This window comes from Lepisosteus oculatus, chromosome 2 (genome assembly GCF_040954835.1).
Source record: "Lepisosteus oculatus isolate fLepOcu1 chromosome 2, fLepOcu1.hap2, whole genome shotgun sequence".
Lineage (NCBI taxonomy): Eukaryota > Metazoa > Chordata > Actinopteri > Semionotiformes > Lepisosteidae > Lepisosteus > Lepisosteus oculatus.
This window is the reverse complement of record NC_090697.1, coordinates 4,562,516-4,586,852: the sequence shown is the minus strand read 5'-3', so window position 1 is coordinate 4,586,852 and position 24,337 is coordinate 4,562,516. Positions and strand designations below refer to the sequence as shown.

The 24,337-nt window shown below is 43.1% G+C and overlaps 2 protein-coding genes across 2 annotated transcripts; both read left to right on the top strand.

Moving 5' to 3' along the window:
• Window positions 1-11,709: 11,709 nt before the first annotated feature.
• Window positions 11,710-12,810, top strand: LOC138225583 (trace amine-associated receptor 13c-like). Its single transcript, XM_069186122.1, has one exon. The coding sequence runs from the start codon at window positions 11,782-11,784 to the stop codon at window positions 12,808-12,810; it is 1,029 nt and encodes a 342-aa protein (XP_069042223.1). The 5' UTR covers window positions 11,710-11,781.
• Window positions 12,811-20,166: 7,356 nt separating this feature from the next.
• Window positions 20,167-23,795, top strand: LOC102696692 (trace amine-associated receptor 13c-like). Its single transcript, XM_069185778.1, has 2 exons — window positions 20,167-20,749; window positions 23,725-23,795. The coding sequence occupies exons 1-2, from the start codon at window positions 20,167-20,169 to the stop codon at window positions 23,793-23,795; spliced, it is 654 nt and encodes a 217-aa protein (XP_069041879.1).
• Window positions 23,796-24,337: the final 542 nt, after the last annotated feature.

Sequence of the window (24,337 nt, the reverse complement as noted above, 5' to 3'; positions counted from 1 at the left end):
TACAGTTCATCATCACTTTCGGTTTGTTTGTGTTTCACCAGTTATCTTATTATGCTATTTGACTATTTGTTTGTATAGTGATGGACAAAACAACATTATTATTTTTCTTCTTCAATGTCCTTCCTACCCGTCAGCATTACAGTACATCACATGTCCGACGGGCTCAACATGTGTCCTCGATAAGTGCTTTGGAAACATTACTGACCCTTATAAAGCAGTGTGCAGGCCTCCTCTCAGTAAATCTGACCACAATATTAATCATCTTCTGCCACAATACCAACAGAAGATTAATCATGAAAAACTGTACAAAATCTGTATACAGATGCAGCCATTCAAAGTGCGCGGTACAGACATGTACCGGAGGTAATTGGCTATGGCTTCGCGCGCCACGATGCAAAATACCGCAGTACGTGATTGGTTGACTGACAGGGGCATTCGTGGTGCGTTGGTCGGTCGTAGAAAGATTAAAATGTCTTTACTGTGCCCGTTTTAGTTTTGAATATTTATGTGGAATTTTACCACTGAAAGGAAATCTTAGTAGCTGAGCATAAAAAGAATAGGAGCATACTGTAACGCGTGTGAAGGCCATAAATGATATTAATTTTGGAACATAAACATACAGTATATGGCTGGTCTTGGTACTTTAAAGAAAAAAATACACACCAGTATTCCATTTCCCCTAAACATTTTAAGCATCGAAGTCTTTAACTAATGAGATACCGGAGTCAACAAGCATACTTTTAGAATTTGATTAAAAGGGAATATAATATGGAATCGCGTATCTAAAGAAATTAATAACGATATAATTATATCCATGTACTGTCTGACGGAATAAACTGAAGAGGTTAGTTAATGCGACACGGAATTTTTAAGAATTATCACCTCTTTTTACACTTGAGAACAAATGAGAACATTCCACTCAGTGGGCGGTGCATTGTTATCTCAATATAATTATATTCATGTACCGCAACACAAGAATAGTACACGCTGTACATTGTCTGTTGATAATGTTTCTGTAGTGCTTTTTCAGCACTCTGCATGTGACCTGGTGCTGTGGGTTAGGTTCCTGACTCCTGTATCACACGGTCTGTGATCGATCCCACTGGAGCCATGACTTCTTTTTTTAACAAACATTTCTTTGAAAAAATGAAACGTTTCCCTTGGTCAGAGATTAAATAAAACCTCACTCGCACCAAACAAATTTATATTTCTAAATATCACAACATGATCGAATTTAAGTCATTTTAATAACAATGAATAGTCACCTATGCGTTACAATATAAACATTTATATTGATTTAAATTGCGTTTTGATTTAAATCGTAAACGCGTGTTTAAATATATGTGTTTTTTGATTCACAATCAGACAAATGCAACATAAATTGTTATCTTTGTCTTCTAAGTATCTTATTAAACTTTCAGCATAACTTTCTCCCCGTTTAGATTTATTTTTCTTGGGATCTTGGGATCAAACGTGGAAAAATTAGATTGTAATCCTTTTTATTTTTTAATACATTTTATAAAAGTGTAATCTATGCTAAAAAGTTGTACACCACCTGCTATAAAGATACATATTGTAATATTTTCGGGTTTGGATAGGACAGACACGAGAACTCAGACTTGCGGAGTTAAAGCAAGTTAAAGCCTTGATTTTATATATCATCTTTAAAAGTGGAATCTCAAAGCAAAGTAAATACCCAACACTGATTGTACCCATCTGTCATGCTAATAAAGCACCTTGAATTGAATTGAATTGAGGGAGAGTGGGGGGGAGGGCGAGCGAGAGCACAGCCAGGTCAGACAGGCTAATAAGACACACTCCACAGACATTCACAACAGTGAGATATCATAAAACGTTTGCACATATAGTTAAGTTATTACTTGGTTTTCAAAGTGCAATGAAATATAATATTGTTGTTGTTGCTGTTATTGTTGTTTTTATCCTGTAAAGCGTTTTGAGAAGCCACCTTTAAAGGCGATATATAAAAGCGCTGATTCTTATGGAATGTGTTCCGCCGGGGATTCAGCACGTATCTGCAGTATAAGGAAATAGCAGTATAACTTTGTTCATGCACAAACAGTGGCATGTTACATTATTAATTTGGGTGTCTCCTTTTGCCAGAAAGCTCTAAATTGCATTTTAAGTGCGGTTTTTGACTTCTTCTAAAATGCAACCCATAAATAAAGCTGATACAGTTTAGACTTTGAATTATTTTAAACTGTATTACAGCATCACAATGGACAATGCAACGTAAATTGCAAAAATGCACTTGGAATCTGTCCAAGCCCTACTTTGTCAGGCATTTTCTTTTACTGCAACGGACAAAAAAACTCCCTTGCTTTTAACAGAATGTTTCATAATTTCTAACTACGAAAATTATTTAAACTGCGACACTTATCATTCATTCCATTACATTCCATTATCAGTCTTCCATTTCTCCCTAAACATTTTAAGCATGAAAGCTTTATGAAACGGTACCCAAATATGCGATTGCTGTATAGAATGAATTTTAATTTTAAAAAATTATTTAATACGAAAATTAAGCTGTTTACATCTTCCGCCTGAGAACAGTCACCAGTTGCTACCCAACGCAGAAACACAGCCACTAACTAGCAAAGAGAGGACATTAGCTAGCCAATATGATAAAGAAATAAATGATTATTTTGTTTATTTCTTTTGCACATTTATTTGAACATTTCCATCAATTGTACAAGCACTTGAAAACTGTCCAATTCCTAGTTCATCAGGCATTTTCTTTTACGCTGCAGGCATTCTCCCGGTCTGTGTCTTCTAGGATATACTGTAATGCCAGCGAACTCTTGTTTTTATGTCCACTATAACAGACAATCTCTTTTGCTTTTAACCGAGCGTCTAACCCCTCTGATTGGAGAAAAAAGACGTGCTGGTTTGCTATACATACTTTACCAGGAAGATGATTTCTTTCTATTCGAAACGTGTATTTTAAAAGTTTAAGAAGTAAAAACCTTACAGCGTACACAGATTTCGAAACTGATCAAGATCGTTATCTTTGTCTTATCCATAATAACGTTCACCGCTCTGTCCAGCAAATTAATAATAAACTTTATTTTATATAGCGTTTTAAATGAATAAGTAATTAGATTGCTCATAAACCTAATCACTTTTTCTACATAAACAGAGCGTGATTGCTCTCTGAAAATGCTTTTTCTTTTTATTTAGGCTCAGATTTCAACTATAGATCATATTATTATAAACTTTCTTGGAAACAAACGCAAAGAGTTTTTAATAAGATGCTTTTATTCACTCATAATCAGGAAGACTAAGGGAGGTCTGGCTTTTTTTCTGGAAAACCATAACTCTGGTCTTGTCCAGATTGATTGTCAGCGCCCAGGTCTGACAGAGCTGCTCCAGCAGTGCCAGGTTCTGCCGCAGCCTCTGTTCTGTGGGCAACAGCAGGACCAGGTCGTCTGCAAAGAGCAGGAACTAGATTTCTGTAATTAACGCAGATCAGTAAATCAAGGGACAAAACAATTATTGCGCCCGGCTCCTCAATGGGCTTTGACGTGCTAATGCGTTGGTTTAACAGTCCGGGTGTGGCAATGTTTTTTATTATTGTTATAGAGAAACATGATCAGATTTTCCCCGGTTCAGAAAAAAAGATCTAAAGTACTGTACTGTATACTAGTTTGTCACTCTTCTCATCCCCTCTTTGCTAAATGGCTTTTGAATAGTCACATGAAGTGAGAGGTGAAACAGCCCTACACAGCCCTGTCGCAGTACACGAATATAATTATATCTTATTAATTTCTTTGGATACGCGATTCTTTTAATACAGTCTTTGCTGTGCTCTAGAGGATCCTTGTGATATTTCGAGCTCTTGTTGAATGATAAGTGTCGCATTTTAAATAAATTTCGTAGTTAGAAATAATGGAATGCTCTGTTAAAAGCAAGGGAGTTTTTATGTCCATTGCAGTTTTTTTGCAACATGAATATAATTAAATCGTTATTAATTTCTTTAGAAACGCGATTCCATATTATATTCCCTTTTAATCAAATTCTAAAAGTATGCTTGTTGACTCCGGTATCACGTTAGTTAAAGACTTCGATGCTTAAAATGTTTAGGGAGAAATGGAATACTGGTGTGTATGTTTTCTTTAAAGTACCGAGACCAGCCATATACTGTATGTTTATGTTCCAAAATTAATATCATTTATGGCCTTCACACGGGTTACAGTATGCTCCCATTCTTTTTATGCTCAGGTACTAAGATTTCCCTTCAGTGGTAAAATTCCATATAAATATTCAATACTTAAACGGGCACAGTTAAGACATTAAATATACATATACATACTGTAAACAATACAGTTTGCATACGGTAATATGTTTATGTTCCTAAATCAATCTCTTTTATGCGCATGTGAAAGGCATGGTGAATCGATTCTCAAAAATTACTGTACTTTGCATGATTGGAAACAAATGCGTGATTGCGAAATGCTGTGGTGTTACTTTTACAAAGACGGTCAATGAAAAAAATAATGTGGACCAGGGCAATACTTTGAGTTTACAGCTTGTCCAAGGTCATTCATTATTAATACTATTAGTAATATCTTCGTAAAAGACTTTGATGGCGACACCTCAAACATGAGAGGTTGAGCTTTATTGGCTCCACCTTGCGGAAATTCCGGATACTATTATTTTGCTTGCGGTATTATAGGAGAATTTACGGTAACTAGCGGTATTTACCGATAACTCGCGGTAGACTGTGTAAAGCGCACCGCAAAATAATGCGGTATCGGCCGCGCATTTTGAATGGCTGCATCTGTAGGAATATTCGTGTGTGGTAAAAAAATGGCATAAAAACGACAAAGTGAAGGCTGTGAAAACATTCACAATGTACTTTATACACAAAGCAAGTGTTCTCACACCTCTAGGAGGTTTCGTGAAAATGCTACAGGCGTGCCAAAATCGTTTTTTTTTAATTCAAGGTGACTTCGACGTGGTTTTCATTTTCAGATTGTGAATCAAAAAATGCATTTATTTAATCACGCAATTGCGATTTTAATCAATTACTGTATTGATTGAAACACACATTCTGTACAGATACAGTACAGTCACATTCTCCTGTCGTTCAGTGGTGTAAAACGAATTAGCAGGTGATTGAGATAACAATGCACCGCCCACTGAGTGGAATGTTCTCATTTGTTCTCAGTGTAAAAAGAGGTGATAATAATAATTCTGTGTCGCATTAACTAACCTCTTCAGTTTATTCCGCCAGACAGTACGTGGATATAATTATATCGTTATATTTTTGTTTTGATACGCAATTCGAAAGATTGTCCCTCAGCAGTGATCGGGGTTCGAAACCGACGTTTTCTGGTGACAGCTCAAATGCTGTACAGGAGAGGTTAACCTTTATTAGCTCCACCTGGCGGTTTTACAAGGTGATTCCAGATACTATTAACAAAATCTAATTTGCATATGGTATGATGCGGTAAACTGCGACACGCCCACCGTGTTATACCGCAGCATACCCCGCTTGCAAAATAATAGTATCCGGAATTTCCACAAGGTGGAGCTAATAAAGCTCAACCTCTCATGTTTGAGCTGTCGCCATCAAAGTCTTTAACGAAGATATTACTAATAGTATTAATAATGAATGACCTTGGACAAGCTGTAGGTGTAAACTCAAAGTATTGCCCTGGTCAACATTATTTTATTCATTGACACTCCCCACAAACCCACCCGCACACACCCCTACTCCCGCACCGCACCGTGCCCGGCCACCACTGCGTCACACAGCTGCCAGCGCACTTCACCGTGCCTGGCCACTACTGCGTCACACCACACAGCTGCCAGCGCACCTCACCGTGCCTGGCCACCACTGCGTCACACCACACAGCTGCCAGCGCACCTCACCGTGCCTGGCCACCACTGCGTCACACCACACAGCTGCCAGCGCACCTCACCGTGCCTGGCCACCACTGCTTCATACCACACAGCTGCCAGCGCACCTCACCGTGCCTGGCCACCACTGCGTCACACCACACAGCTGCCAGCGCACCTCACCGTGCCTGGCCACCACTGCTTCATACCACACAGCTGCCAGCGCACCTCACCGTGCCTGGCCACCACTGCTTCATACCACACAGCTGCCAGCGCACCTCACCGTGCCTGGCCACCACTGCTTCATACCACACAGCTGCCAGCGCACCTCACCGTGCCTGGCCACCACTGCTTCATGCCACACAGCTGCCAGCGCACCTCACCGTGCCCGGCCACCACTGCTTCATACCACACAGCTGCCAGCGCACTGCACCATGCCCGGCCACCACTGCGTCACACCACACAGCTGCCAGCGCACCTCACCTTGCCTGGCCACCACTGCATCACACAGCTGCCAGCGCACCTCACCGTGCCCGGCCACCACTGCGTCACACCACACAGCTGCCAGCACACCTCACCGTGCCTGGTCACCACTGCTTCATGCCACACAGCTGCCAGCGCACCTCACCGTGCCCGGCCACCACTGCGTCACACCACACAGCGGCCAGCGCACCTCACCGTGCCCGGCCACCACTGCGTCACACCACACAGCTGCCAGCGCACCTCACCGTGCCCGGCCACCACTGCGTCACACCACACAGCTGCCAGCACACCTCACCGTGCCTGGTCACCACTGCTTCATGCCACACAGCTGCCAGTGCACCTCACCGTGCCCGGCCACCACTGCGTCACACCACACAGCTGCCAGAACACCTCACCGTGCCCGGCCACCACTGCGTCACACAGCTGCCAGCGCACCTCACCGAGCCCGGCCACCACTGCGTCACACCACACAGCTGCCAGCGCACCTCACCGTGCCTGGCCACCACTGCGTCACACCACACAGCTGCCAGCGCACCTCACCGTGCCCGGCCACCACTGCGTCACACCACACAGCTGCCAGCGCACTGCACCATGCCTGGCCACCACTGCGTCACACAGCTGCCAGCGCACCTCACCGTGCCCGGCCACCACTGCGTCACACAGCTGCCAGCGCAACTCACCGTGCCCGGCCACCACTGCGTCACACCACACAGCTGCCAGCGCACCTCACGGTGCCCGGCCACCACTGCTTCATACCACACAGCTGCCAGCGCACCTCACCATGCCTGGCCACCACTGCATCACACCATACAGCTGCCAGGGCACCTCACCCTGCCTGGCCACCACTGCGTCACACAGCTGCCAGCGCACCTCACCGTGCCCGGCCACCACTGCTTCATACCACACAGCTGCCAGCGCACCTCACCGTGCCCGGCCACCACTGCTTCATACCACACAGCTGCCAGCGCACCTCACCGTGCCCGGCCACCACTGCTTCATACCACACAGCTGCCAGCGCACCTCACCGTGCCCGGCCACCACTGCTTCATACCACACAGCTGCCAGCGCACCTCACCGTGCCTGGCCACCACTGCGTCACACCACACAGCTGCCAGCGCACTGCACCATGCCTGGCCACCACTGCGTCACACAGCTGCCAGCGCACCTCACCGTGCCCGGCCACCACTGCGTCACACAGCTGCCAGCGCACCTCACCGTGCCCGGCCACCACTGCGTCACACCACACAGCTGCCAGCGCACCTCACGGTGCCCGGCCACCACTGCTTCATACCACACAGCTGCCAGCGCACCTCACCATGCCTGGCCACCACTGCATCACACCATACAGCTGCCAGGGCACCTCACCCTGCCTGGCCACCACTGCGTCACACAGCTGCCAGCGCACCTCACCGTGCCCGGCCACCACTGCTTCATACCACACAGCTGCCAGCGCACCTCACCGTGCCCGGCCACCACTGCTTCATACCACACAGCTGCCAGCGCACCTCACCGTGCCCGGCCACCACTGCTTCATACCACACAGCTGCCAGCGCACCTCACCGTGCCCGGCCACCACTGCTTCATACCACACAGCTGCCAGCGCACCTCACCGTGCCTGGCCACCACTGCGTCACACCACACAGCTGCCAGCACACCTCACCGTGCCCGGCCACCACTGCTTCATACCACACAGCTGCTAGCGCACCTCACCGTGCCTGGCCACCACTGCGTCACACCACACAGCTGCCAGCGCACCTCACCGTGCCTGGCCACCACTGCTTCATACCACACAGCTGCTAGCGCACCTCACCGTGCCTGGCCACCACTGCGTCACACCACACAGCTGCCAGCGCACCTCACCGTGCCTGGCCACCACTGCGTCACACCACACAGCTGCTAGCGCACCTCACCGTGCCCGGCCACCACTGCTTCATACCACACAGCTGCCAGCGCACCTCACCGTGCCTGGCCACCACTGCTTCATACCACACAGCTGCCAGCGCACCTCACCGTGCCCGGCCACCACTGCTTCATACCACACAGCTGCCAGCGCACCTCACCGTGCCCGGCCACCACTGCTTCATACCACACAGCTGCCAGCGCACCTCACCGTGCCTGGCCACCACTGCGTCACACCACACAGCTGCCAGCACACCTCACCGTGCCCGGCCACCACTGCTTCATACCACACAGCTGCTAGCGCACCTCACCGTGCCTGGCCACCACTGCGTCACACCACACAGCTGCCAGCGCACCTCACCGTGCCTGGCCACCACTGCTTCATACCACACAGCTGCTAGCGCACCTCACCGTGCCCGGCCACCACTGCTTCATACCACACAGCTGCCAGCGCACCTCACCTTGCCTGGCCACCACTGCATCACACAGCTGCCAGCGCACCTCACCGTGCCTGGCCACCACTGCGTCACACCACACAGCTGCTAGCGCACCTCACCGTGCCCGGCCACCACTGCTTCATACCACACAGCTGCCAGCACACTGCACCGTGCCCGGCCACCACTGCTTCATGCCACACAGCTGCCAGCACACTGCACCGTGCCCGGCCACCACTGCTTCATACCACACAGCTGCCAGCACACCTCACCGTGCCCGGCCACCACTGCTTCATACCACACAGCTGCCAGCACACCTCACCGTGCCCGGCCACCACTGCTTCATACCACACAGCTGCCAGCACACTGCACCGTGCCCGGCCACCACTGCTTCATGCCACACAGCTGCCAGCACACTGCACCGTGCCCGGCCACCACTGCTTCATACCACACAGCTGCCAGCACACCTCACCGTGCCCGGCCACCACTGCTTCATACCACACAGCTGCCAGCACACCTCACCGTGCCTGGCCACCACTGCGTCACACCACACAGCTGCCAGCGCACCTCACCGTGCCTGGCCACCACTGCATCACACCACACAGCTGCCAGCACACCTCACCGTGCCCGGCCACCACTGCTTCATACCACACAGCTGCTAGCACACCTCACCGTGCCTGGCCACCACTGCTTCATACCACACAGCTGCCAGCACACCTCACCGTGCCTGGCCACCACTGCGTCACACCACACAGCTGCCAGCGCACCTCACCGTGCCTGGCCACCACTGCTTCACACCACACAGCTGCCAGCACACTGCACCGTGCCCGGCCACCACTGTGTCACATAGTTGCAAGCGCACTGCACCATGCCAGGCCACCACTGCGTCACACAGCTGCCAGCACACTTAACTAATTTTTAGTTAAGCAGGATTTGAGCTACAGACCATAAAAAAACAGGATTAACTTTTTTCACATATCGATGATAATGATATCGGTAACAGTCTGAAACTATCCGTTGTTGTTAATCAATGACTTAGATTCGAACATGTTGTGATATTTAGAAATATAAAAAAGTCAATAGAGTGTCCATAATATTGCTATTTTAGTTTTTCAAGGAAATGTTTGTTAAAAGAAAACTCATGGCGAGAGCTAGATTTGAACAGCCGACCTCTCGCTTATAAGTCAGGCACTTAAACCATACAGTCACATGACAAGCAGTGAAACAACTGTGTGCACAGTATATGACTATACTGTAATTATATCGTTATTAATTTCTTTAGATACGCGATTCCATATTATATTCCCTATTAATTCTAAAAGTATGCTTTTTTACTCCGGTATCGAGCGTATTCGCAGAAAAGCTTAAAACTATCACTTTTCTCACAAAGTACTGTATAAACGTACAGTACAGTAACATGGTCAGAAGGAGCAAGGAGCACGTAAAAACGTTTCCAAAATAACCACATGTAAGACTTTGATGCTTAAATTATTTAGGGAGAAATGGAATACTGGTGTGTATTTTTTCTTTAAACTACCAAGACCAGCACATACCAAACACATACCGCGGTATGACGCGTTATGACGTAATGATTTGCCCATGGTACGGGTTTGTACAGCGCACTTTGAATGGCTGCATCTGTATTGACTTGTTTCCAGGAATTTGTTGCTCAACATCTGTGGGGTCCAGAAGAATAATTTTTACTTCTCTGTCATTGTTTTTTTGTGTTTTTTTACTCCTTGGGAACAACAGTTTTTCATATGGAGCAGGTATGCAGTCATAATTCATCATTTTGAATTACCGTTACAGGATATTATGTAAATTCAAGATTTTTGCTCATGGAAATAATGTAGGGATGACTGATGAGCACTCAAAAGGTCCACTGAAAGGTACAGTAGATAGTAATGGTAGGGGAATCAATTATCAGATTTCCTTATGCTTATATAGCGCTTTTCTGGACACTCCACTCAAAGCACTTTACAGATAATGGGGATTCCCTCCACCACCACCAATGTGCAGCCCCACCTGGATGATGTGATGGCAGCCAGAGTGCTTCAGTATTAATAAGCAAGTGCAAAAAGAAAACAGGCCTAAAGAAACCATGAGGTAGCAAAAGCACAGTAGCTCAGCTAATGACAGAGCCCTGAGTGAAGGGGGAAGTATTTAAGCCAAGTGGAACTAATAAAGAAATAATAAATAGCAGATTAATTAGCCGCATGGTGTGAAAGTCTACCTGAGCATGTTCTAACAGCACAGGGGGGTGCGGTGTCCATGTGTGCATGCAGGACCGATCACTGGCGCCAGCACTGTCATGACATCAGAGATCTGAGCCGTATTGTGTGCTTGACAGGGAGTCTTGTATGGTGACAAGGTTGCAGACCAACCGGAGCAAGCACACTAACCTTTGGACAGAGGATACAGTTGTCAGGTTCAGGGTTGCTACAACCCTCATCAGGAGACACAGCTCATAATAAAAGATCTGTGGAAAGGCAATATCCCAATCTCTAATTATTTACAGTACTCACGAGAGTTTAAAATTAAACCAGTTAGAATTTCATTGTTGTAGCGCACTGTCACAATATTTTATCCCTAAAAAGCTTTACCTGGTGGCTACTTTTTAAGTATCCAGACTTTATAGTGCAAGTGGACTTTAGACTTTTATGTGGATACATTTAATAACTTTCAATATACCTTATTTCCTTGGTAGTCCAGCCGCAGAGCTGAAGATTAACAGTAATGTTGGGACACTTCAATTCATTTTAAACATTGAACGCTTACTAATGATGTTGACACAAGCATACATACTGCTAAATATAATATCAAGGGTAACAAGACAGACTAGTTCTATTGAGAAGGTCTCAAAGGAATTAATCTGTTCTGAGCTTTTCACACCATTAATGCACAGCAGCAGCAGGAGGAGCTACCAGAAACTGAATATAAACCAAGGGGCAGCAAAGCTGACAGCAGCGAATTTGAATCTTATTCTATAAATAGGATTAATATCCCTTTTCAATAAAGTAGATAGAGTGGATCTGAATTTCGTTCTGGAAATTTAAGAGCAGTTTTTTGAGCTGCAGTTTTTTTAATTCTTTGTTCTCAGAAAATGGAATTAAATGAAATCGGAGGACATAAAATACAGGACTACTGTTTTTCATCTGACAATACATCTTGCCCAAAAGAAACTCGATCCACAGCTGTTTATGTAATTTTATATGTTTTCTTTATATCAGTGGTGATGCTGACAGTGTGTGGGAACCTGGTGGTGATCATTTCTATCTCTCACTTCAGGCAGCTCCACACACCAACTAACTTCCTCCTGCTCTCTCTGGCTGTGGCAGACTTTCTAATAGGGCTGATTGTGATGCCTTTGCAAATGATCAGATATATAGAAACCTGTTGGTATTTTGGGATAACATTCTGTGTTTTTTTCTATGCAGTTGTAACTTTACTTTCTGTTGTTTCTCTTAGTAATATTCTGTTAATAAGTATTGATCGATATCTTGCTGTGTGTGACCCATTACAGTATTCCAATAAAATAACACTTAATAACATGCGCATGTGTATAATATTAAGTTGGTCATTCTCTGTATGTTATGTGGCTATCATGTTTAGTATAAATTTTAAAAGGTCTGAAAACCGAAATACCTGTCGTGGAGATTGTTTTTTTGAAATGAGTGGAGCCTGGGTGATAGTTGACACGCTTATTTGCTTTATTTTGCCTTACCCTGTTATGATAGTTCTGTATATGAAAATATTTATTGTTGCCAAAAGGCACGCACAAATCATCAGATCTGTCCCTGGGCAACAGAACTGTAGAGATGGAAGCAATAGTAAAATTTCTAAAAGATCTGAAAGAAAAGCAGCCAAAACTTTAGGCATTATAATTAGTGTGCACTTTCTGTGTTGGATACCATATTATCTTTCCAGTCTGGTTGTAGGAAACGTTAATTTTTCTTCGTATTCTATAGTAATGGATTCTCTTCTCTTTCTAGTTTATTTTAACTCTACAATGAATCCAATTTTGTATGCCTTCTTTTACCCTTGGTTTCAGAAGTCAACAAAAGAAATATTAACATTTAGGATATGTGATCCAGCATCCACACTTATTACTTTGTTTCCAGAAAACCTTTAAATTTTACCTTCAATATAAAATTCATGCCTTTTATTGTAATTTATACTTCTTTCTGACAATTATTCAGAACATTAAAATACATTCAAAATTTGTGGAGTAATGGTATTCTTGAATATTAAGATTCCACTTGAAGGTTTCTTGGTCTAGCCTACAGTACATTTCCATGCAGAATTGAGGAAACATGGCTCACATTACTTTTGAAAATTGTGCATTATTCCTTTTGAAACAGATTTACTTTAACTGTTTCTTGTATCTTGGCATCTGTCTCCAATATCTACAGTGTTATGGCTGGTGTTGTTTCAGTAATTGTTTTTCAGCATATTCAAAATGGTTTGCTTGTATGCAACTGTACCAAGTGGTTAATTACAGTTGCTCTCATCTTTAAAGATAGACAATGGACACTCTTTGGAGCATTTGCTCAGGCCAATTGAAGCTACACAGCTCTTGCTAATCCTGTTATGGGCGAGTCAAGGTTGGTCTGAGTCAAGGCGGCCTGTCAATTAAGTTAATTAAATTAACTTTTGGGGGATGGTGCTGTAACAAAATGTGTCACAATAAAGTAAAATAAGACTTTACATTGTGTTGCAGGAGGGAGAAACTTAAAATTGCTAAGTAAATGTATGACTTGCCAAAGAAAGAACTAGAAAATACCATGAGAGCCACAAGCAGATACAAGCCCTGGATATAAAAAATATAATCCAGAGAAAGTCAATGGTCAGGTCACAAAAGCTGGAAGACTACCAAAAATTATCTTTTTCTCCCTTAAATAAAACTTAAATGTGCATAAATGTGGATTAAAAAGAAATTTGTATAAAGCACAAACCTGTCTTCTGTTCCTACAGTATCATGCTGTAGTGACTACAATGTGTTGCAAAATTGAATGGTTTGGTGGTAATTTGTTGGTAACTAAACATTGCTTGTGGAGCGAAAGCAAGTTAAATAAAATAAATTTGCTGTCATACTTAGAACTTTTTCCCCCCCCATTTAGGACTTTTTATCTCCTGATTAGAACTTCATAAACTCTTACGTAGTTATTTTCTCTTGATTGCAGTACATCCCATTTAGTTTTTCCTATTTGCTAGAGACAAGGACATGTGTTCTATGAATTTAATTGATTGTTATGTACTGTTTTTTTTCACACAGATGGGCTTATCTTTTTATTCATGCTGTTCTGCAGGTCCCACTAAGGCCTTATTATAGATTTTGACTCCTAGCTATGACATGAGGGGACGAAGACAAAACACAAATATTTACAATACTTTTTGATTTTGTTAGTGGCATTTATTCATTTAAGAAGTCTAAAATAGGGAAGATGGAAGAATTTAAAACACAGGAAAAAAACAGCGGAAAATGTTGTTTTCAATAAGGCATGTGAAACAAACATATTGACACATAAACTACATTTTTGATGCACCACATGCATAATATTACTATTAACAACATGAAACAGTTTTGTTTGTATGAACTAAGTAATGTAATGAGTAAGGAAAGTTACCAAAGAAAAAATTCAGAGATGTACTAGTCACATGTACTGTATCTATGCATCAAATATTACTGCCTTTCTTGCAGCCTGCCTTCATCTATTTACACTTAATATTAGTATTTCCCCATTGCAAGCAGTAGCTACAAGTTCCCTTTGTCTGCTAGGGTGTACGGGATAGAACAGACTGATAATTCACAGATGCTGTATTACCAGAGGACCTCCAATTCCCACAAAACCAGCTGGGCAATTTCCTGGCATCTACGTCACGAGTCTCTGTGCTGCCTGGCTGTGGTGACATGTTCTGCAGGTCCTGGCCAGTGCTAGTGCTTTACCAGTTGTCTGTTGCCACCAGTGCACATGCAGAAGGCATTCACAGGGAGCCCTATTTAAAAGTCTAAAACACATGTGAATGTTTCCTGAGCTATTCACAGGTCAGCTGTACTGCAGGCTGCTAGTGGGTATCTAATTACAGTATCAATCTAAACTTTGTAGTGGCTTTACACATGTAATATGTGCAAGAAAATACACATGTAAAAAACGAATTTCTCTTTAAGGGTATGTTTAAATTCCCTTACTCTCTGGTGGTCAAATGACTAGTGCAACTAGTTTTAGTTCAATTCCTGGGGTGTGATCTGTGTGAACTTTGCTTGTTCTCCCATGTTCAGATGGGTTTCCTCCAGGTACTCCAAAAGTCCAAAGACTTACTGGTGGGTTAACTAGCTGTCACGGATATCGGAAAGGGCATGCAGTAGAATTGCAGGAGAGCAAAGGAGAGCCTATGCGTAGCAGCAAAACAGGGGTTAGCCCGAGCTCAGATGTTCAGACGATGTCGGGTAGAAACCTATGCCCTGAGGCCGTGGAGAAGATGACCTGGTGCTAAATGGGCCTCAAGACATCTGAACCTCGATGCTGAGCAAGGAGGAAAGGGTGACCTTGAAATATATAGCCCCAAACAAAGACTCACCAGAAGGACAAGCAAAACACAGGGAAACTAGGAACAGGACAGAGTAGGAGTGCCCTCTAGCTATACAGGGCTTGACAGTACCCCTCTCCTCTTCACGGGCGGCTCCTGATGCCCAAAAAACAAATGGACTGCACCGCACTGGGGAGAGGAAAAACTTTAAATTTAATAATTTTCAGTTCATAATTTAACTGAAAGGAAACCTCTGGGAGTCCACGGCTGAGAGCTACCCTCTTCTCCAGGGTAAAAACCTTTATTCAGTAGATGAAGGGGGGGCCGGGCGGAGCTCCAGGGAGCAAGACAAAAAACACATACAAAAGCACACACAACAAAAATAAACCTGGGAGATCAGGCCAACAAACCACACACAACAGGAACCAAGAGTCCAGAGAAACAGGGGTCGGAGAGACCAGGGAACACAGAAACCAGGAAGTGAGAAACCAAAACACCAAGAGAAAAAAACAAAGTAACAACAAAAAAAACATGTTCAACATTCTATCACGGATGCCAGGAGTGACATCCCGAGGAAAGCCAGGTATTCGTACGCAGATGTCGGAAAGACATACCACTGACTGACCCGCTCACAGGCACGGATGTCGGGAGGTGGCATCCCGCGATTAGAATAGGAGAACTGAAAAAAAGCGATGCGGGAAAACAAAAGTAAGGTTTAGGATTCTGTCACGGATGTTGGAAAGGCATGCCATGGAATGGCAGGAGAGCACTAAAGACCCTATGCGTAGTGGCAAAATGGGGGTTAGCCCGGGCTCAGATGGTCAGATGATGTCGGGTAGAAACCTATGCCCTAAGGCGGTGGAGAAGACGACCTGGTGCTAGGTGGGTCTCAAGACATCAGAATGCTGAGCAAGGAGGAAAGGGTGACCCCGAAATATATAGCCCCAGACAAAGACACACCGGAGGGACAAGTAAAGAACAGGGAAACTAGGACCAGGACAGCGTAGGACGCGACACTAGCTTCTAGGTAAATTGGCCTTGATTTGAGTGTGTTTATGTCTGTGTGCGCTGTGAAGGATTTGCATTCCGTACAGGGTGTACCCTGCCTTTGCTCATGTTGCTCCCACTCTCCCATGACCCTGTACTGGATAAAGTGGTTAGAACATGTATAGGTGGATGTATTATTTTAAAAATGTTCCAATTCAAATACAATACGGAAGATATTCTCTTCAACATTTCTTTAGTTATGTAGGCATTCTCTCACGAGGCACCAGTAAATATAGGTAAATATAGATTTTGTGCTTAACTGGGACAACTATTAATTGTATCAGCAAGTCACAAAATGATTGTGACTGATGGTATTAGAATCCAACCTTGCGGGATAACTCAAACAACGCACACACACGGGTAGTAATACATTTATCTATACATAAAATGTGCATATAAACATAACAGATCTTATTGTGAGGGTTAGCAGAATACAAGAGGTATATATTCAATCACAAAGAGTTACAAATACCAAGAGGGACATATGTTCAGTATATCATTCATTTAGACCGTTTCGTAATTGAACTTGGTTAAAATTTCTACATTAGATACTCGAAACGAGTACATAACTCTTAGGAATTAAATTGATATCAACTAGTTGGGATAACAATTGAATTCTCGAGCTGTAATGCAGTGAAGTTGAATACTCATCCAATCTCTGGGGATTCAGATCTCCTGCGGGCACAAAGAAACAGTTGCGGGCTTGTTGCTGTCCAATCCGCGCTCTCTGGCTCTGTGCCAAGCTGTGCTGTGCGGCTTGAGAGAAGTTCTTGTGATGTGCTGCTCTCTGAAGACTTGCTAGTTAGTGTTGGCTTTAACTAGCAAAGTTGTGCTCAGGAGAAAAGTGACTGCGGGTCCCAGCAGGTCAATAAGAAGACCGGTTAGTTCCTGATGAAGCGCTAGTTCTGAATACTTATTCAGCTGTCCACAGTTCAGACCTGTTCACGAGGCTTGCTGCTGATGCTAACCTCGGGTGGATCCTTTGAATACGCTCCGGCAACCTCTGTCCTCGACTCTTGGAAAAAAGGAAAGTCCTGCACTCGGACACACTGGCCGTTATGTAGTGGTTCAGAGCTGAGTCTGAGGATGTTCAGGAGGAGCTCTGTCTGAGAAATGTCCAGCAGGTGCCCTGAGGGGCTCTGCACTGCTTGTTTTACCTGGAGGACCTACCGGTTGTTCATTGGTCGAAAGTTTCATGGGCATTCAAGACCCACGTGGGGTTAACCTGCCCTACCAGTTCCTATTGGCAGACGATGAGTAACCATGCCCTCTGACCTTAGATTTGTAAACCAACTTTGAATAAGACTCTCCCTTGGAATCCCAGACTTTAAGGCTCCAGAGATAACCATTTGTTAGGGTAGTTGATGTGTCTCAGCTTTGGGAGTTGTTTCTTATCAGGACACACTATCAGCTAGAAAAACACCTTAAATGTGAACCAAATGGAATGGCCTCTCTGTATCTAGTACCACTTGAGATGATGGAGAGATGGACTGGCGAGGGAGCAGCAAACTTAATTCCTGTACTTTAATTAGCCTGGCCGCTACAGTTAACAGATAAAAATATTTTCAAATACTACTGAAGTCTGTATACTACTGAAGTCTGTATGTGTGATATGGAAGTGTTTCTAATTTTGTTTTGCAGATATTAACTACTAAGGTCAATTTAGTACATAGTACTGTAACAAATCATACTGTATAATGCAATTTTCTTGTACTTTTCAATGTTTCTGTATTTGCCCTGCATAAAATAATACAGTATTGGTCTTTTAATGCAGGGAGTTGCTCTTTCTAAAATTTTTAAATACCTGGCTCAAAAGATGGATCAAATATTTCAAGTCCTTTGAACTGTCTATTTAAAAATGTTACGATGAGAAACACCTTTGGTGACTTCTTCAGTTTAAAAAAATAAAATTAACAACACCTATGAACTATTATGAAATGCTAGGTAAAGTTTTTTATGTGAAAATAATACACTCACAACTAGATTGTACAGTACCTTATGGCTGCATTTGTGACTGTTAGAAATGCAGGATTATGAAATGGTGAATTTCAGGAATTGACTGAGTGGTTTAGTCAATAAGTAAAAAAAATATTCAGATCTTCCAACTTGTAAGTGATTTCTCAGAATATACCCAAGTGGTTAGTATAATTAAAGGCATATGAATTATTTATTTTTTGGCATAGCTTTGGTGAAAATAGTAATAATCCAGACACACTTGTTTAAACAAATGTTAATTCATATTGACAAGACAAACACTATGCTACACATAACTCTGTGGATAAGGATCTGTGCCTGTGGCTAGAATGTTGCTGGTTTGTATCCTGCGACCGGCAGAGAAATCCTACTCTGTTGGGACCCTGAGCAAGGCCCTTCACCCCAGCTGCTCCAGGGGTGCAATATAAATGGCTGACCCTGCGCTCTGACCCCCAGCTTCTCTCCCTGTCTGTGTGTCTCATGGAGAGCAAGTTGGGATATGGGAAAAAGAAAATTCCTAATACAAGAAATTTTATATGGCCAATAAAGTGATCTGATCTTATTTTAACAAAACATACAACACACAAGTTACTATATTTACAGTATGTAAAAAACAAGGCATTTCTGAATCCTAACATCCTAATCACCCAGAAAACCCCAGACTGCTTCTAAGGATTGAACGCTAAAAAAATGCCTTCTTAGGCCAAAATAAGAGATGAGCTGGTAATCGAAGAAGCACAACATTCAGAAGCCGGACTCTTTGGAGGTCTCCAGCTGAGATGAGGACAGTGTATGCGGTCAGTGGACTTCACTGGAGACTGACCTGAGGGAATCATCTGCAGAGTCCAGGCAGAGAGCGGGGTCCCGACCTCTCTACCGAACTCAATAGCTTGGAGGCTCTGGACAGCACAGCCACATGCCTAAAGGAACAGAAAACCAGGAACAAAAAGGGCTAAAAAGGGTAAAAATAAAATTAATTCAGAGTTGTACGGTTGACCATGCTACCTTGTGGCACTGGGGCCCTGAGTTCAATTCTAGACCTGGGATGTTATATTTGTGGAGTATGTACAGTATGTCCTCACTGTGTTTGTGGGTTTCCTCCAGTTGCTCTAGTTTCCTTCCACAGACAAAATACTGTAGGTTATTTGGCTCCTGGGAAAATTGGCCCTGGTGTGAGTCCAGGGTGTGTAATGACTTGCCCGCAGTGCTTGCTGGGTTGGCTAAGATGTCCCTCGGACCCTGTATTAGGTTAAGCAGGTAGAAAATGGATGGGTAAAAGACAGGAAGTGCCCTGGACATTACAACATCCATCACAAGACACCAGCACATTCACACCAGTGCCGATTTACCTACCAGTATGTCTTTGGACTATGGAAGGAAACAGGAGCATGTGGCAAAAACCTAGTTAACATGGGGAGAACATACAAACTCCGCACAGACTCCACAGCCCCGGTCCAAAAGTGAATCAGGAGCTCCAGTCCTGCAAAGCTCCAATGCTAACCATTCCACTACCATGACATCCTTGTTTTTGTCTTTTTCTGTTTACTCCTAGTTTACTCTGAGGATGTGGCTGTTCTCTAGGCTCCTCACATAACCCCAGGATAACAGGTGTCATTAAAGAAACAGAGGAGTCATCAAGGTTTATTAGCAGCAGGAGGGGGCAACAGCTACCGATATAAATGTCATACAAACTTCAAAGGATAGACACTGAGTGGAAGGCAAAGACATTCATGTTATTCTAATCAGTATACATTGCATCTATGTTTGCTGTATACAATATTTATGAATTTTCTTTAAGGTGCTTAAATATTGATAAGCTTGTTATTCTTATTTTTACAATTTCATGGAAGTAACACAATTTCAAGCAGTACAGTATTGCTTTCAGGCTGACAACTCATCTTGTATTAAAGAAGTGCGATCTACAGTCACCTATGTGGTGATGTACACTTCTGCAGTAGCAGTCGTGTTACTGGCAGTGTGTGGAAACCTGGTGGTAATCATCTCTATTTCTCACTTCAAGCAGCTCCACACACCAACTAACCTCCTCCTGCTCTCTCTGGCTGTGGCAGATTTTCTAACTGGACTGACTGTGTTGCCCTTTTGCTTAATTCTTTTAATAGAGACCTGTTGGTATTTTGATACAATTAACTGCATATTTTACAACACAATTGGTTACATCATATTTTCTGTTTCATTTTATAATGTTGCTTGTATAGCTATAGACCGGTATTTGGCTGTGTGTGACCCTTTACTTTATTCCACCAGAGTAACAGTAAAAGCAACAAGATTGTTTATAGTGTTTGTGTGGCTGTTTGCAGTTCTATACAATTTGGCACTCATTTATTTTAATGGAAATATTAGCAGTACAGGAAAAACAAATATATGTCTTGGAGAATGTAAGTTTGGGATCAGTGAAGCCTGGAGTATAGCTGATTTAATTGCTGTATTTATTCTGCCATGCTCTGTGATATTATTATTATATGGAAAAATCTTTGTTGTGGCTAGAAGACATGCTAAAATTGGTGATTTGGTTAAGAGACAAACAGTTTCTAAAAAAAATAATTCTGAACTTTCTACCAAATCTCAAAGAAAAGCTGCAAGAACAGTAGGAACTGTAATTGTTTTTTTTGTATTGTATTTATGTAAATATTTTGTAAAAAGTTTTGTTAATGCTGATAATTTTTTATCTCCTTCTTCAGTAGATGTTAATTTTCTAAATTGGTTAGTATATTTAAATTCTTCTCTCAATCCTATAATTTATGCTCTGATTTACCCATGGTTTCAAAAGTCTGTGAATCTAATTTTAACACTTCAGATTTTTAATACAGCATCATCTAGGCTGAACGTATTTCCTGAGCACTCGTAGGTATGTACTGCTACTCTCAGTACTTTTCCATTAGAACTGTAAGGTGCATGAATGTATCATTTTAGGATCTATATTTTTCTTGATTAGATTTCTTTTCAGAAATTGTACCAGTTTTGACATTCATTGTAACATTCATTAGATGCAGAATTTTTGTGCTCTCAATCCACCTTCAATCCCATGATAGGAACAGCTCTCACCAGGATATTTGGCTTTCTTATATAAATGAATTTCTGCTAAAAAAATCAGTATTTATACCAGTATGATGATATGACTTGATGCTTTCTTATCTACTGTATACTGTTATGGAATGTATTCTGTTTTTGATTGCATACAATGTATTAACTTAATTAAAAAATAGTAAAAAATATTGATTAGTTACATTTGTATTTATAGTTCAAGTGTACTGTAGAGATTCTCCCAATTTTATTTGTACTTAATTGCTTCACTCTGTACTTCCAGGATAGGAGCAGCTCTCATCAGGAGAGTTTGCTTTCTGATCATGAATTTCTGACAAACACTCTTATCAAATACAAGAGGGAATATTTATTAAATATAAGAGGGAATATTAACACAATGAGTTAAACTTATGCAGTATTTAGTTAAAAGTATATAAAATGTCAAACTTAAGAACAAAATAAACACAATGTATTGCAACATAATAGAGGGTGTGATTGTCAGGAATGTAGATCACTCTGGAGAGAAACATGCGTTGTTATGAGACCACAGCTGAAGGAGGCTGGTGGTCTAACAATACACAGCTATGGACTCATGAAACAGGTTTAACTTGTTCAAGATTTTCTCTAGATAGCCAGATTGAATTAACCAGATTACTGACTTCAGGTTTGCTGCAGCATCACAACGGCAAACTCGGGTTTCAGTTGTCAGTTTAAAGCCACACAGGGTTTATCAATCAGAGTAAATGTGCCACTCTCAGGAGGCAGGAGTGTCAAGCCTTGACTCCTTTGCACCAACAAAACCAAGGCAAACAGCAAAGAATGTATTATGTCTTTATTCGGAGAATATGAATTATGGCTCCTTATGGAAAACTATGAGGGGGTAAAATCTGTTGCCCATAACTGCTGCAGACGCCTGGCAAAGAATCACTAATAAATTGAGAGCAAAAGTTATTTATGAAATGCAGTAAAATATCTCAAATTAGACAAAACTATAAAAATGGAATGAGCACACACGTATTGCATTACTTAACTTACATTATTATGGCCCTGAAGTGGAGCTCCAGTTAAAGCCATTGTGTAGTTGTATAATATTATTTTTATCCAGTAATGTATACATTAGCTGGATCACAATGGGAAGATCTGGATCACAATGGTCAAGACAAAATACAAGAATATCATAATCATCAACACAATAAAGAACGCATTCCTCCATTATTGGGTCATTGTGTTTTTCCCCAACTTTGTGTTGTGTATCAAATAATATGGGTGAAGCTTTTTCCCCCAAGTTGCAGAAAGTCTTAAGCCAGGTAAAATGTGACCTACTTATAATAGGAAGAAAAATCCTAAAAATTAGGTCACCATTTAACTATAATGTGCTCATTCCTGATGGTCTGTCACAGCTCTCCTACCTTTTTGAATACAGGGTTCAGGTTGAGGGGAGGACCTCAGGGTGGCAATGTTATGTAGTACAGCACATTCAACAATAATGTCACATTCCCTGTCTGGGGTTAAAATGAACCATTAAAATGAACTCTTAACTTCAACAACAGCCCTATTAAAGTGGGCCTGGGTCTCTCAACTGGCAGCCCACTGAAGCTCAGCAGGTGTGAGCCTGGTCAGTACCTGGCTGAGAGACCTCCTGGGAAAAACTAGGTTGCTGCTGGAAGAGGTGTTAGTGGGGCCAGCAGGGGCTGCTCACCCTGTGGCCCAAGTGGGTCCTAATGCTCCAGTATAGTGACGGGGACACTATACTGTAAACGGGCACCGTCTTTCAGATGAGATGTAAAAGTGAGGTCCTGATCCTCTGTGGTCATTCAAATTCCCCGGGTGTTTCTTGAAAAGAGTAGGGTGTAACCCTGGTATCCTGGCCAAATTTCCCATTGGCTCTTTTTTTTAAAAAAAATACTTTTTTATTTTTTTTTTAATATTTTTTTAATACTGTAGTGGCAAGGCTTATTTATAATACAGGAATTAAGTTTGCTGCTCCCTTGCCAGTCCCTCTCTCCCTCATCTCAGTGGTGCTGTACACAGAGAGGCCATTCCATTAGGTTCAGATTTAAGGTGTTTTTCTAGCTGATAGAGTTTCCTGATAAGGAACAACTCCTAAGGCTGAGATTCTCCAGCCACCCTGATGAATTGTCATCTCTGGTGCCTTACTGTCTGGGAGATTCCGTAGGAGAGACTTGTCCCAGGTTGTTTACATCCCTAATGTCGGAGAACATTGTTACTTATCCTCCACCTTGATCAGCCAATCAGGAACTGGCAGGGCAGGGTAACCCCATATGGGTCTCAAATGCCCGCAGGACTTTCAACAAATAAATGACCGTAGTTCCTCCAGATAAAACAGGCAGCATAGGGCCCAGAAGGTGCCCCTCCAGGACATTCTCAGACTCATCTCGGACAATCACGTGACGGCCCAGTGTGTCCGAGTGCCAGGATTTTAATTTGTTCTAAGAGTCGAGACCGGGGGTCACCCACTCGAATCAAAGGATCCGCCTGAGGTTAGCCCAGCAGCAAGCCTCGTGAACCGCCGGTACTCCACTGCGAACACTCGCCTGATCAACGAGTGAACTACGGTCGGAATTGTCGACAGCTGAATCTCAGGATTCAGGACTAGCGCTACATCGGGAGTGAACCGGTCTTCTTCCCATCTAAAGAGTGTGACTTGCTTGGACCCGCAGTCACTTTTCATGTGCACAATCTCTGCTAGTGCAGCCAGGACTAACTAGCCAGTCTTCAGAGAGTCACTGCTAGTGCGCTGCAGCAGGAGTATCTCCCTCCTTCTCCCACACCTCACGCCGAACCAGGACTGCCTGGCACCAGGCCAGAGGACGCAGATTGGACGCAGCAACAGCCTGTCGCTGTTCCTTTGTATCCGCAGGAGATTTGAATCCACATAAATTGGATGAGTATTCAACATTCTGCATTACAGCTCGAGAAATCAATTGCTACCTCAACCCCAGTTGATGTCCCATATGAGTGATGTAGTTACTTTTGAGTATCTAATGTAGAAGTTGTAATCAAAGCTCATTAATGAAATGGTATAAATGAATGGTATACTGAATGTA

Coding starts and splice junctions, on each gene's coding strand:
- LOC138225583 (XM_069186122.1), top strand. CDS start 11,782: ATGGAATTAAATGAAATCGGAGGACATAAAATACAGGACTACTGTTTT.
- LOC102696692 (XM_069185778.1), top strand. CDS start 20,167: ATGTACACTTCTGCAGTAGCAGTCGTGTTACTGGCAGTGTGTGGAAAC. Junction 20,750..23,724: donor TAGAAGACATGCTAAAATTG/GTGATTTGGTTA, acceptor ATTTGTTCTAAG/AGTCGAGACCGGGGGTCACC.